A 12,313-nucleotide genomic window follows, 5' to 3' on the forward strand; every position below is an offset into this window, starting at 1 on the left:
AAAACTGTTGTAACGAGAATGATAAATACCCCCAAAAGAGTTTAATTTATTAAAAAATGAAAAATAAACCAATCTAGACCTTTTATTCTTAAGGGCTTCTCATTAGATCAATGAAGCAACCGAAAATGTTTCCCATGCAATAATATTTGACCCATATATGTTATGAACCACACAACCTACAGAAAGACACGGATCTACAGTATATTAACCAAAGAATAACCATGATTAGTGGACCTAAAGTAAAGTGCAAGTGCAGCAAATGGCCAGCAGATAGTGGTATATAGATGTAATGGTCTCTTTTGATGAGATTATAAACACGAAGGAGACTAATCTTGAATATACTTACTAATGGAAATAAAGCTGACCTAAGGCTTAACAAATAATGTATGAAGACCAAAATCACTAAAGTCTAATATACCAATATAAATGCAGTTATATACTGACCAATATAGAGTCCACAAAAGCAGTAGCACCACCAGTCCACTCCCCTGCCGCGCGTTTCGCGGTCTGCTTCCTCAAGGGGTAGTAACTGGAATGGTGATGGTACTAGGTATATATAGGGCAAAGATTAGGAATCAGATTGACCATGTGACCAAATATTGTCCAATGAAATCCGATGTTGTATTGCCATGTTTTTGGCGATGCTAAGGCCTCACCTTTCCTCTCACTAGCTTCCCAACTAGGAAACACACAGCATACAACTTCTCTCTGTTATTAATGATTTATTATATGAATACTTAGGTCACTATACAGTTTTCTAGAGTATACAGTGAAATCGTGGATAAATCAATCATAGAGTAAGAATCAATACATTACCGGATATTGCATCATCACTCCATATCGGGGGACCAGCGATTCATCAGGAGGCAGCGCATACACATCACACGGCTCGTCAGCAGTGGAACAGTCCCAACCAAATGGGAAAGATCCTCTGCCTATATGCCCATAACTCCACCCATCATCTTGTTGCATCCTGGGGATGCTCAGTCATGAGCTTCATTATGATTGGATGGCTTGTAGCCATTTCCTCATGAACAGCACTAGTTATAGTTAAGTACTGTTTTTTTTTTTTTTTTTTTTTTTTTTTTAATATATTTTATTAATTTATAATACAAAAATTTATATCCATATTACAATTATAAAATCCTACAGTCCGTAAAATTTGTAATTTGCAACATGATTAAGAACAATTTCATACAAGTATCCATGCTTATGGAGACAACAAGAATACAAATGGAGATCTCACTTGCTGGGGGAAATGCGGGATACGTCCGTCATCCACAGCCTAATACGGCAAAACAACCACACAAAACATCCCACTTGACATGTTGTTGTCTATACTGACATGTTGTTGTCTATACTTAGTTAAGTACTGTTTGTGCGCGCTTACTATTACGCGCATTGCAACATACTATTATATAAGAGTATCACGTTCTACGCATGCTCAGTACTCTGTTTTCAACGGGCGGTGTCCCTATGAACCAATTGTATGATTGCTGGTATGAGCTATTTTTCGTTATCAGTAGATGATTACAGTTCCCACAACATGTCTTTATGAACTGCAGTAACCTAATATTCTTGTAGAATGGTTTCTTATGAGACGATCAGCATTACCTAAGATGTAAAAGGAATTCCTGTCTACCTATCCTTTATATAACTATGGGGGGCCCTTTTCCTATAGCCCTCCAGTCATACACACATTCGTATCAGATTTACATCACATTCGGTCCTTAATGCTGACCGTTGGTATAGGAAACCATTATCATTTTTCGTTTTTTACAACATATACCGTAGGCTACATAACAATTCCAAATAGATAGTACAATTACTACTATCATGACTACCAACAAGGGGTGAACCACCCAATCCATGGTAGTCCTGGCTGATGGGGAATACCCCATGAATATGTCCCACCAATGATGGGATGTAGCGTCCGCTATGGCGGATCCTACTTTTACTATTTTATCAGACACTACCATAGTAAAGAGCTTGTGTCCCGTGATACTCCTGTTCAAATTTGTAATTGCTTTCAGTCTAGTCAAATTTAGATCCCAATTAGGGACTTCTAAAGCCGTGTCTTGCCATAACACCTTGGTGCTTAGCTCATTATCTGAATTTAACATAAAAGTTTCATTTTCCCATTGAATAACCGTGATGTTGTGTATGCATCCTGCAAAAGGCACCCTCATTTTAGGGACCACCTGACGATCTGTCACTACGCATATCACCTGGGGTGCTACTTCAACCATCCATCGGTATGACGTAGGCATTATGGTCCACTCGCATTTATTTACAGTGTTCTGTAACAAGCAAGGCTCATATACAGCAGACTGTAACTTACAGATTTTACCTTCAAGAGTGTCATCACAGAAAGTTAAATCATGTGTGCTATTATTGCTATCAATTACTTGTCCATAAAATGTAGGTACCCAAAAATGTTGATTACCTTCTGGGCCCATTAACATTGGTAATACTACAAACTTACACATTATATTACTTTTAGTCACATTGTAGTAGACCAATTTACCGGTGCAGGACGTATCATTACACCTTATTTTAGGCGCTTTGGTGTCCAGCCAGTGTTTTTCCCTTACAAAAGAGTTAAACACGGTCCTCCAAACTTCCTCATTCCCCGTCAACAACATGGTTTGGAACAACCCTTTCTGTTGTTGCTGCTGTAGGGTTTGCAAAGAACAAATGCAGAGTCAATTGGCTTCACATGTAACACTGTCCTATTTCCTGGTTTTAGAATAGTTTCTCCATCCCCACGTCCAATTTCTGGATTCAGCCAGGCTCAGCTTGTGTCCGGGTGTATTACCGTCTGCGTAGGATGCCAACCACACGATACCAAGGAGACCAAGGGCGATGCCACAATGTCTTAGTGGATTCTGTAAGTCAAGAATACAGCATTATTCCCTTAAGTAGCATTTTTCCTGTGGGATATATTCCCACTTCTCTACTCCAGGCCTCATCACGAGTAGAGCACGGTCCTTGCCAACCGCTATTACTTCAGCAGGTGACGGAGGTCCGTTTACATCTTGAATCCAAATTTTAGCACCTACACTAATTTCATTAGTGGATCCAAATCCTTTCTGTCCCCTCATAGTTAGTTCCTTGGGGGCTGTTGTTTCTTTTATCTGTGCTATATATATTGGGATTAATAGCAATTGTGCCACCCTATCTCTTTTTGATATTATAGCATCCATTTTACCCAGATTTATGAGTACAACTTTGACTTCTCCTTGGTAGTCTTCATCAATTACCCCTCCAACCACTATTAAACTTTTTAGAGCATAACTGGATCTAGTGGCCAACTGTCCATAATGTCCTGAGGGAATTTTTACCCCGATTCCAGTAGGAATTATCTTAGTGACTCCTGGATTTACTACCGTCACCTCCAGTGAGTGCAGGTCCAACCCTGCAGATTTTGATGTTCCCCTAAAAGGGACCTGAGCTTCTTCATTAATTGTCCAATATTCAATAAATTCTATAGTTAATTTACCTATAGTAAGACTTGGCGTCAACATTCTCATTAAAGGGGTAGTGGATTCTGTTAGTGGTCTATTATTGAGCGACTGAGGGGCCGAGGAAAGATTATCTCTCCATTGCCCGTATTTACCATCTGAGGTCATTTTTTTTTCAATGCTCCTTTGAGCAACCCATTCATTCGCTCAATGAGACCAGCAGCCTGTGGGTAATAGGGCATGTGATATACCCATTCAATGTTGTTTTCTAAAGCAAACTGTTTTATTTCCTTCCCTGTAAAATGAGACCCATTATCTGACTTTTGTATGACCTGCTTGATCATGTCTCCTGTTAGTGGAATACCTCCCTCCTGCGCCCACCTGTAAGTGGCCTTTTCTCCAAGATGTCTACTTTTTTGGTGAGCCCAAACGGCTGTACCTTCCAGCCATGACTCAGTCTCTCTATCCTCTGACTTGGATATAGTGGATATGGCCGTTGCCGCATCTGCTTGGGAATTAAACAAACGTTTAAGAGAGTCTATCGGCATATGAGCATCAACATGGAAAACAGTAGTGTTAGTTCTATCTCCTCTATTTCCTGCCAAATTTGTTTTCCCCAGATTTCCTTTCCATGTATAACCCAATCATGTTTTTTCCAGCCCATTAACCAAGTAGCCAAGCCATTAGCTACCGACCATGAGTCTGTGAAAATATGACATTGATCTCCCTGTTCTTTTTCCAGGGCAAGGAAAACAGCCATGAGTTCCGCATATTGACTACTCATGCCATCCCCTTCTGCTGTGAGTGTAGCAGACAACCGAGGGTTGTATGCCACACTCTTACCCTATTTTTTTCCCTTATTTCCGGTCCTAAGGTAGTTTTTTCCTTCCTACGTAGCACCGGAAATGCCTTAGCAGATGGGGGATCCATCACTGGATCAGGACAATCAGGACCATCGGGACAATCATCCCAATCATCCGAGTCTGAATCCCAGATATCCCCATCCCATCTACTAGGGTCCCGATCCACACTAGCGGCAGCTATATGTTTATAAACTTTATTCTTGTTAATCCTACCCCTTCTTTTCTTATATTTATTCGCCGCTATGTATACAGCAGAGTTCTCTGCTATAGTCTGATAGTGGGTCAACTTGTCTTTCAACAGTTTTCCACTACATTCCAACATCAGAGCACGCCCCTCGGCTTCCAACGGAGCCTGTTCCGCGCGCCTCTGATCTTGAATTGCCTTCTGCAATCGCTGTGCACTCCACGATATGCAGATGCCAACACCCAGCTCCTTCGAGCCAGGGTAACTGCATCACCAGCTTTCGCTGGGAGTTTCTCAAGTACTTGAACTACATCCACCGGATTTGATTCTTTTAACTGTTTATCCCATGATTCCGCTAACCCATGACCAGCTAATTCTGTTGCTATTATATTATAGGGAGCCTCGGTCCAGCCGGGGATCTCCACGGGTTCTTTCTGGGATTTGGCCTTTTTCTTAAACATACTGTTATATTTTTGGCTTTTTGCCAAAATGGGTGGGGCTGTGCTCAGAGGTGTCCCTTGTTACTTGGAACGTTTTAAGACAACCTCCGACAGATAAATTGTTTTTAGTTTCCAAGATATTTTGCTTTGAAACTGGAAAGGAGGAGCTTCCTACTCCTGTCTTAATCTAATCGGTGCATTACCGGATGATTTGTTCAGATACCAAGTTTCAAGTCAAAATATCCTTCAGGGGCAATTTTACGAGCTTATGTATCAATTGCCCCTTACTTCTGGCAACATGCCAAATTTCTACAAATTACTCCCCTGGATTCCCCTGCCCCAAACAATATGTTATAAAAGGTCAAATCCCATCCTCGTCGCCAATTAATGTATTGCCATGTTTTTGGCGATGCTAAGGCCTCACCTTTCCTCTCACTAGCTTCCCAACTAGGAAACACACAGCATACAACTTCTCTCTGTTATTAATGATTTATTATATGAATACTTAGGTCACTATACAGTTTTCTAGAGTATACAGTGAAATCGTGGATAAATCAATCATAGAGTAAGAATCAATACATTACCGGATATTGCATCATCACTCCATATCGGGGGACCAGCGATTCATCAGGAGGCAGCGCATACACATCACACGGCTCGTCAGCAGTGGAACAGTCCCAACCAAATGGGAAAGATCCTCTGCCTATATGCCCATAACTCCACCCATCATCTTGTTGCATCCTGGGGATGCTCAGTCATGAGCTTCATTATGATTGGATGGCTTGTAGCCATTTCCTCATGAACAGCACTAGTTATAGTTAAGTACTGTTTGTGCGCGCTTACTATTACGCGCATTGCAACATACTATTATATAAGAGTATCACGTTCTACGCATGCTCAGTACTCTGTTTTCAACGGGCGGTGTCCCTATGAACCAATTGTATGATTGCTGGTATGAGCTATTTTTCGTTATCAGTAGATGATTACAGTTCCCACAACATGTCTTTATGAACTGCAGTAACCTAATATTCTTGTAGAATGGTTTCTTATGAGACGATCAGCATTACCTAAGATGTAAAAGGAATTCCTGTCTACCTATCCTTTATATAACTATGGGGGGCCCTTTTCCTATAGCCCTCCAGTCATACACACATTCGTATCAGATTTACATCACAGATGTCAATCATGTTAATAATAACATTTCTAATAATTATTTAATTACTGTCATAATTTGTAGTTATTATTTTGTTAATATACTGTAGATCCATGTATTTCTGTAGGTTGTGTGCTTCTCATTACATCACCCTTACCTTTCAAAACCATGTCAGTGTTCAAAGTTGATCACCCCTTTTTTAAATTACTGGTGTAAATGAAAACTGGCTAATGCGGTGTTTGTACAAATGTTCGTTTACTGATAACCGGCATGAGTATCGGGCTGTGTAAACCCACCTTAAAGGGGTATTCCCATCACACACAATGGGGCATATCGCTAGGATATGCCCCTATTGTCTGATAGGTGCGTGTCCCACCTCTGGGACACGCACCTACAAGCAGAGCAGGGAGAACTGTGGCTGGAGGACCCCCAGTTTCCCGGGGTCTGTCCACCACCAAGCGCTGCTCCCATACAAGTGAATTGGCGCGGCCCCTGCCTCCATTAATTTCTATAGGGCAGACCCAGCGCTCGGCTATTTTTGGCCGCCCCTATTGAATAGAATGGGGGTAGGGGCCGCGCAGTGCGCCATCCATTAACTTCTTCGCTGCATTCTTGTTGTAGAGGTGGGCCCTGCACCTATCTGACAATGGGGGTATATCCTAGTGATATGCCCCCGTTGTATGTGATTGTAAAACCCTTTTAAGTAGTAGAATTTTTAAGAAAACGTATCTCTTCATTTATTTTTAATGATTTTTTCCCCCCTTCCCAAGCTCTGGAACGCAATGGTAAATTATGTCTGAGTGACCCTGACATACCCTAACTGGGGATGTAGCTGTGTTCAGAATTAAACAATCACATTCAAAATCATGTTAAATAGGAGTCAGCATACACCTGTCATCATTTAAAGTGCCTCTGATTAACCCCAAATAAAGTTCAGCTGCTCTAGTTGGTCTTTCCTGAAATTTTCTTAGTCGCATCCCACAGCAAAAGCCATGGTCCACAGAGAGTTTCTAAATCATCAGAGGGATCTCATTGTTAAAAGGTATCAGTCAGGAGAAGGGTACAAAACAATTTACAAGGCATTAGATATACCATGGAACACAGTGAAGACAGTCATCATAAAGTGGAGAAAATATGGCACAACAGTGATATTACCAAGAACTGGACGTCCCTCCAATATTGCTGAAAAGACGAGAAGAAAACTGGTCTGGGAGGCTACCAAGAGGCCTACAGCAACATTAAAGTAGTTGCAGGAATATCTGGCAAGTACTGGCTGTGTGGTACATGTGACAACAATCTCCCGTATTCTTCATATGTCTGGGCTATGGGGTAGAGTGGCAAAATGAAATACTTTTCTCACGAAGAAAAACATCCAAGCCGGGCTACATTTTGTAAAAACACATCTGAAGTCTGCCAAAAGCATGTGGGAAAAGATGTTATGTTCTGATGAAACCAAGGTTGAACTTTTTGGCCATAATTCCAAAAGATATGTTTGGCTCAAAAACAACACTGCACATCACCAAAAGAACCCCATACCCACAGTGAAGCATGGTGGTGGCAGCACCATACTTTGGGGCTGTTTTTCTTCAGCTGGAATTGGGGCCTTAGTTAAGCTAGATGGAATTATGAACAGTTCCAAATACAAGTCAATATTGGCACAAAACCTTCAAGCTTCTGCTAGAAAGCTGGACATGAAGAGGAACTTCATCTTTCAGCGTGACAACGACCCAGCGCATACATCCAAATCAGCAAAGGAATGGCTTCACCAGAAGAAGATTAAAGTTTTGGAATGGCCCAGCCAGAGCCCAGACCTGAATCCGATTGAAAATCTGTGGGGTCATCTGAAGAGGGCTGTGTACCGGAGATGCCCTCGCAATCTGACAGATTTGGAGTGTTTTTACAAAGAAGAGTGGGCAAATCTTGCCAAGTCAAAATGTGCCATGCTGATAGACTCATACCCAAAAAGACTGAGTGCTGTAATAAAATCAAAAGGTGCTTCAACAAAGTATTAGTTTAAGGGATTGCACACTTATGCAACCATATTATTTTATTTTTATACGTTTTCTTCCCTCTACCTAAAAGATTTCAGTTTGTTTTTCAATAGAGTTGTACAGTTTATAGGTCACATGGAAAAAGTTTGTCAATTTTTTTTACATCACAGAAACCTGACATTTTAAAAGGGGTGTGTAGACTTTTTATATCCACTGTACATAGCTATGGGGAAACGCGCATTTGACGGTGTTATCATACAGTGTGTTTAAAAAGACACCGTGCTGGCACATGTCATGCTTTTTCATATTCCAAAGCTTTAACCCGTAGGAATAGGATACCAGCGCCGTACATGTACGGCGCTCTGATCGGGCGGGAGCTGCGTCCGCCCAATCAGCTGCAGGGGTTCGACAGTCACTGATAGCGGGACCCCTGCTGTTTGTGCCAGCATCGGTGAAAACACTGAGGCCGTCGCATTAACCCTTACACTTACAGCCAATGCATTACAACACAGAAGTATTGTAATACATTGCAAAGGGGATCAGACCCCCAAAATTTGAAGTCCCAGAGTGGAGGAAAAAAAAAAAGTTGTTAAAAAAATAAAGTTTTCCCAAAAAATAAAAAAGTGCCCTTTTCCCATATTAAACTTAATAAAAAAAAAAAATAATAGGGAAAAAAATAAAAGTAGACATATTAGGTATCGCCGCATCTGTATCGACCGCTTCTTTAAAAATATCGCAAGATCCACCCTGTCAGGTGAACGCCATAAAAAATAAAATAAAAACTGTGTCAAAAAAGCCATTTTCTGGTCACCTTGCCTCACAAAAAGTGTAATATCAAGCGATCAAAAAGGCGTATTTAGCCCAAAATGGTACCAATCAAACCGTCATCTCATCCCGCAAAAAATGAGCCCCTAACTAAGACAATTTCCCCAAAAATAAATAAATAGGGCTTGCAGAAAATGGCAACACAAAAGCAAGATTTTATTCTGTTCAAAAAGGCTTTCACTGTGTAAAACTTTACAAAAATAAAAATGATAGACATATTAGGTATTACCGCATCCGTAACAACCTTCTCTATGACAATATCACATTATATGCCCCCTCAGATGAATGCTGTAAAAAAAAATTTTTAAGAAACTATGCCAAAACAGACATTTTTTTTTCACCTTGCCTCGCAAAAATTGCAATACCAAGTCATCAAAAAGTCTTATATACCCCAAAATGGCACCATTTATTCTGTTCAAAATGCTTTCACTGTGTATGATAGATATATCAGGTATTGCCGCATCCGTTACATCCTGCTCTAAAACAATATCACATTATTTGAAACATTAGTTTTTATTGAAATACCATCAAGTATACATAAGGTAGCAAAGAAATCCTAGCGGGCGCTGGGATTTCTTTGTTACATTGAGGATCCTCCCTTTCTGTGCGGGGTTGCGAGGTTGAAAGTGCTGACCATTCCTAGCCAAGTATACATAAGGAACATGTGATTTACAGGTATTATGGTATTATTTTCAATTATACAGATTACATCAAAATGCAACGGAAATGAAAAGACATAGAAAACTGTCTAATAACCTGAAGGAATCAAGATGCTAGTTCTTACATAAATTGTAGTCTTTGCTAACTAATAGCTAATATGGCATTTCTCAGACAATACTGCGCATCTTATTAATGGTCCATTCACACGTCCGTAAATGTTTTGCGGATCCGCAAAACACGGACACCGGCAATGTGCATTCCGCAGACCGCACATCGTCAGCACTATAATAGAAAATGCCTAATCTTGTCCGCAATTGCGACATGTTCTATTTTTTGGCGGAAACAGAACCACTGATGCGGAAGTGCGGATGCGGACAGCACATTCCGGCCCCATTGAAAATGAATGGGTCTGCACCCTTTCCGCAAAATTGCGTAACGGATGTGGACCCATTTTGCGGACGTGTGAATAGACCCTAAGGCTTCTTTCACACGATCCTATGACTTTTTCAGTGTCTTGCGGTCCGTCATTCACGGATCCATTGTTCCGTTTTTTTGTTTCCATTTCTGTTCCGTTTTTCCGTATGGCATATACAGTATACAGTAATTACATAGAAAAAATTGGGCTGAGCATAACATTTTCAATAGATGGTTCCGCCAAAACTGAACGGATACAGAAGACATACAGATGCATTTCCGTATGTGTTTCATTTTTTTGCAGACCCATTGACTTAAATGGAGCCACGAAACGTGATTTGCAGGCAATAAGGCCTCTTTTACACGGACATTATTTTTTTTCCCGTTTACATTCCGTTTTTTGCGTTCCGTATAGGGACCATATACGGAACCATTAATTTCAATGGATCTGCCAAAAAATACTGAAGGTACTCTGTATGCCTTCCGCTTCCGTTTTTCCATTGCATTCAAAGATAGAACATGTCCTATTATTGTCCGCATAACAGACAAGGATAGTACTGTTCTATCAGGGGCCAGCTGTTCCATTCTGCAAAAAACGGAATGCACACAGACGTCATCCGTATTTTTTGTGGATCCGTTTTTTGCGGACCACAAAATACTGAAAAAGTAATACGGTCGTGTGCAAAAGGCCTAAGAGATAGAGCAATCAAAGGGAATTATTAAAAATAGAAGTGATCCAAACTTTCCATCTAGATTGATATTGACGTGACGTGTTGAAAGCCGAAGCAGACATCCTTTCATACCAGCTTTGTTCATTAATGGACTGTAGAATGTTTGAGACGAGTATGGGCGTTTTTGTTTTCCAATTGGCTGCAATTTTTTGCCGCATAGCTATGCATATATGAGAAATTATAGTAGAATGTAAAAGGAGAACTGTTCTATAGCAAGAGATAGAAGAGCTAAAGCTGGGTTTGGGACAATTTGAAATTGGCATATATCGCATAATAGAGAAAATCTGTTGCCAAACTTTCTTTATTAATCCACTTTTCCACCATACATGCATATATGAACCAATTCCACTGTCACATGTCCAACACACATCTAATGTGCATGTGCGGAAAATATGTGACAGGTGGCACGGTGTGAGGTACCATCTATAAAATATTTTTCGATGAGTTTCCAAGTGCAATATACACTTTAAAAATTTGCAAACAGAGGTAAGAGCAGATTGCCATTGATCATCAGTAAAGCTTTGATTTAAAATCATGGTGCCAGTGGTCTTTAATTTTCCCCAATTTGTCCCCTTCCTCCATTAGAAAATTTCTGTAGCAGAAGGATATGCTGTGGGAATTGGAGTTAGGATTGGAGATCCATAGCCTTAATAAAGGAAAATTAGAGGCTTGAGCCATGGGAATCAATCCAGAGCTAAGCATACGTCTAAGTTGCATGTACTGGAAGTACTCTGAGGAGCGATAATGGCAGTTGCCACTTCTGAAGGAATCGCCACTTCACTGCCCGCCACCTTACCATCTGATCGCATATCTCCACACTGTCCATCATTACATGGACATTTGGAAAAACTGACAGCCTAATGATCGGCTAATAGTGAGTAAAGATTATCCAGTGACACTATTGCAATATGTTACTATAAACAGATCGATATAAATTGCTACAAATCATTCATAAGAACTGTTTGCTTCATCAGGAATGATACAGAAGCTGAGAACTTTGAAATAATATACAAAGACATTAAGCTAATACATGAATGGAGACGATAAGATTAGTGTGCTGCGTGCATATGAGAAATAACCAATGAGAAATATTTGCATAACAAGAATATAGTGAATATTCATGCTGTTTCTACTCATTTCCTTCAGTTACTTCCTTCCTATCTAGGTGCCCACAATGTAATGTGCTTCTCATCTGAGATTTGTGTGAGCAGCATTGGGTATCTTCCTTTGCTGCTTCCTTATTCCCCTGATGAACCACGTGGATACCGCCACCTGGGGAAACGCGTTGTGAAGTTAAGATTTCAGGAGAGATAACCAGGGTACTTCAGGTGTCAGCTACCTATAGGTGGGGTTTCTTTTTGTGGCTGCTCCACATCTAGGCAGGGTAAGTGGTAGGGTCACCTCAAGGACAGATGTTCCTCCCCACCCCCTCATCTTGGCTGTTACCCCTGAAAACCGGCTGATAGTAGCATTTGGTATCAAGTAACCTTGAGTTGTGGATCTCAACTAATGCTGATGCCTTGATTTAAGTATTTTTAAGCTTGATACCTTCGCCTGGTTGTTCCGCTTATCTGTTGATACATACGTG

At 40.6% G+C, this 12,313-nt stretch overlaps 2 protein-coding genes across 3 annotated transcripts; both read right to left on the minus strand.

Annotated features, from left to right (window-relative positions):
• Nucleotides 1-1,523: 1,523 nt before the first annotated feature.
• LOC122927848 lies at nucleotides 1,524-6,120 on the minus strand. Of its 2 annotated transcripts, XM_044280129.1 has the most exons (3): nucleotides 5,536-6,120; nucleotides 3,846-3,969; nucleotides 1,524-2,888 (listed from the first exon to the last, which is right to left on the minus strand). In XM_044280129.1, the coding sequence occupies exon 3, from the start codon at nucleotides 2,643-2,645 to the stop codon at nucleotides 1,731-1,733; it is 915 nt and encodes a 304-aa protein (XP_044136064.1). In that variant the 5' UTR covers nucleotides 2,646-2,888; nucleotides 3,846-3,969; nucleotides 5,536-6,120; the 3' UTR covers nucleotides 1,524-1,730. The 2 variants fall into 2 exon arrangements, with proteins under 2 accessions (XP_044136064.1, XP_044136065.1); XM_044280130.1 differs by lacking the exon at nucleotides 3,846-3,969.
• Nucleotides 2,910-3,527, minus strand: LOC122925807 (deoxyuridine 5'-triphosphate nucleotidohydrolase-like). The gene has a single exon (XM_044277164.1). It carries the CDS (start codon nucleotides 3,525-3,527, stop codon nucleotides 2,910-2,912), a length of 618 nt encoding a protein of 205 aa, XP_044133099.1.
• Nucleotides 6,121-12,313: the final 6,193 nt, after the last annotated feature.

This window comes from Bufo gargarizans, chromosome 2 (genome assembly GCF_014858855.1).
Source record: "Bufo gargarizans isolate SCDJY-AF-19 chromosome 2, ASM1485885v1, whole genome shotgun sequence".
In the NCBI taxonomy this organism is placed as follows: Eukaryota; Metazoa; Chordata; class Amphibia; order Anura; family Bufonidae; genus Bufo; species Bufo gargarizans.

Coding starts and splice junctions, on each gene's coding strand:
- LOC122927848 (XM_044280130.1), bottom strand. CDS start 2,645: ATGTTGTTGACGGGGAATGAGGAAGTTTGGAGGACCGTGTTTAACTCT.
- LOC122925807 (XM_044277164.1), bottom strand. CDS start 3,527: ATGTTGACGCCAAGTCTTACTATAGGTAAATTAACTATAGAATTTATT.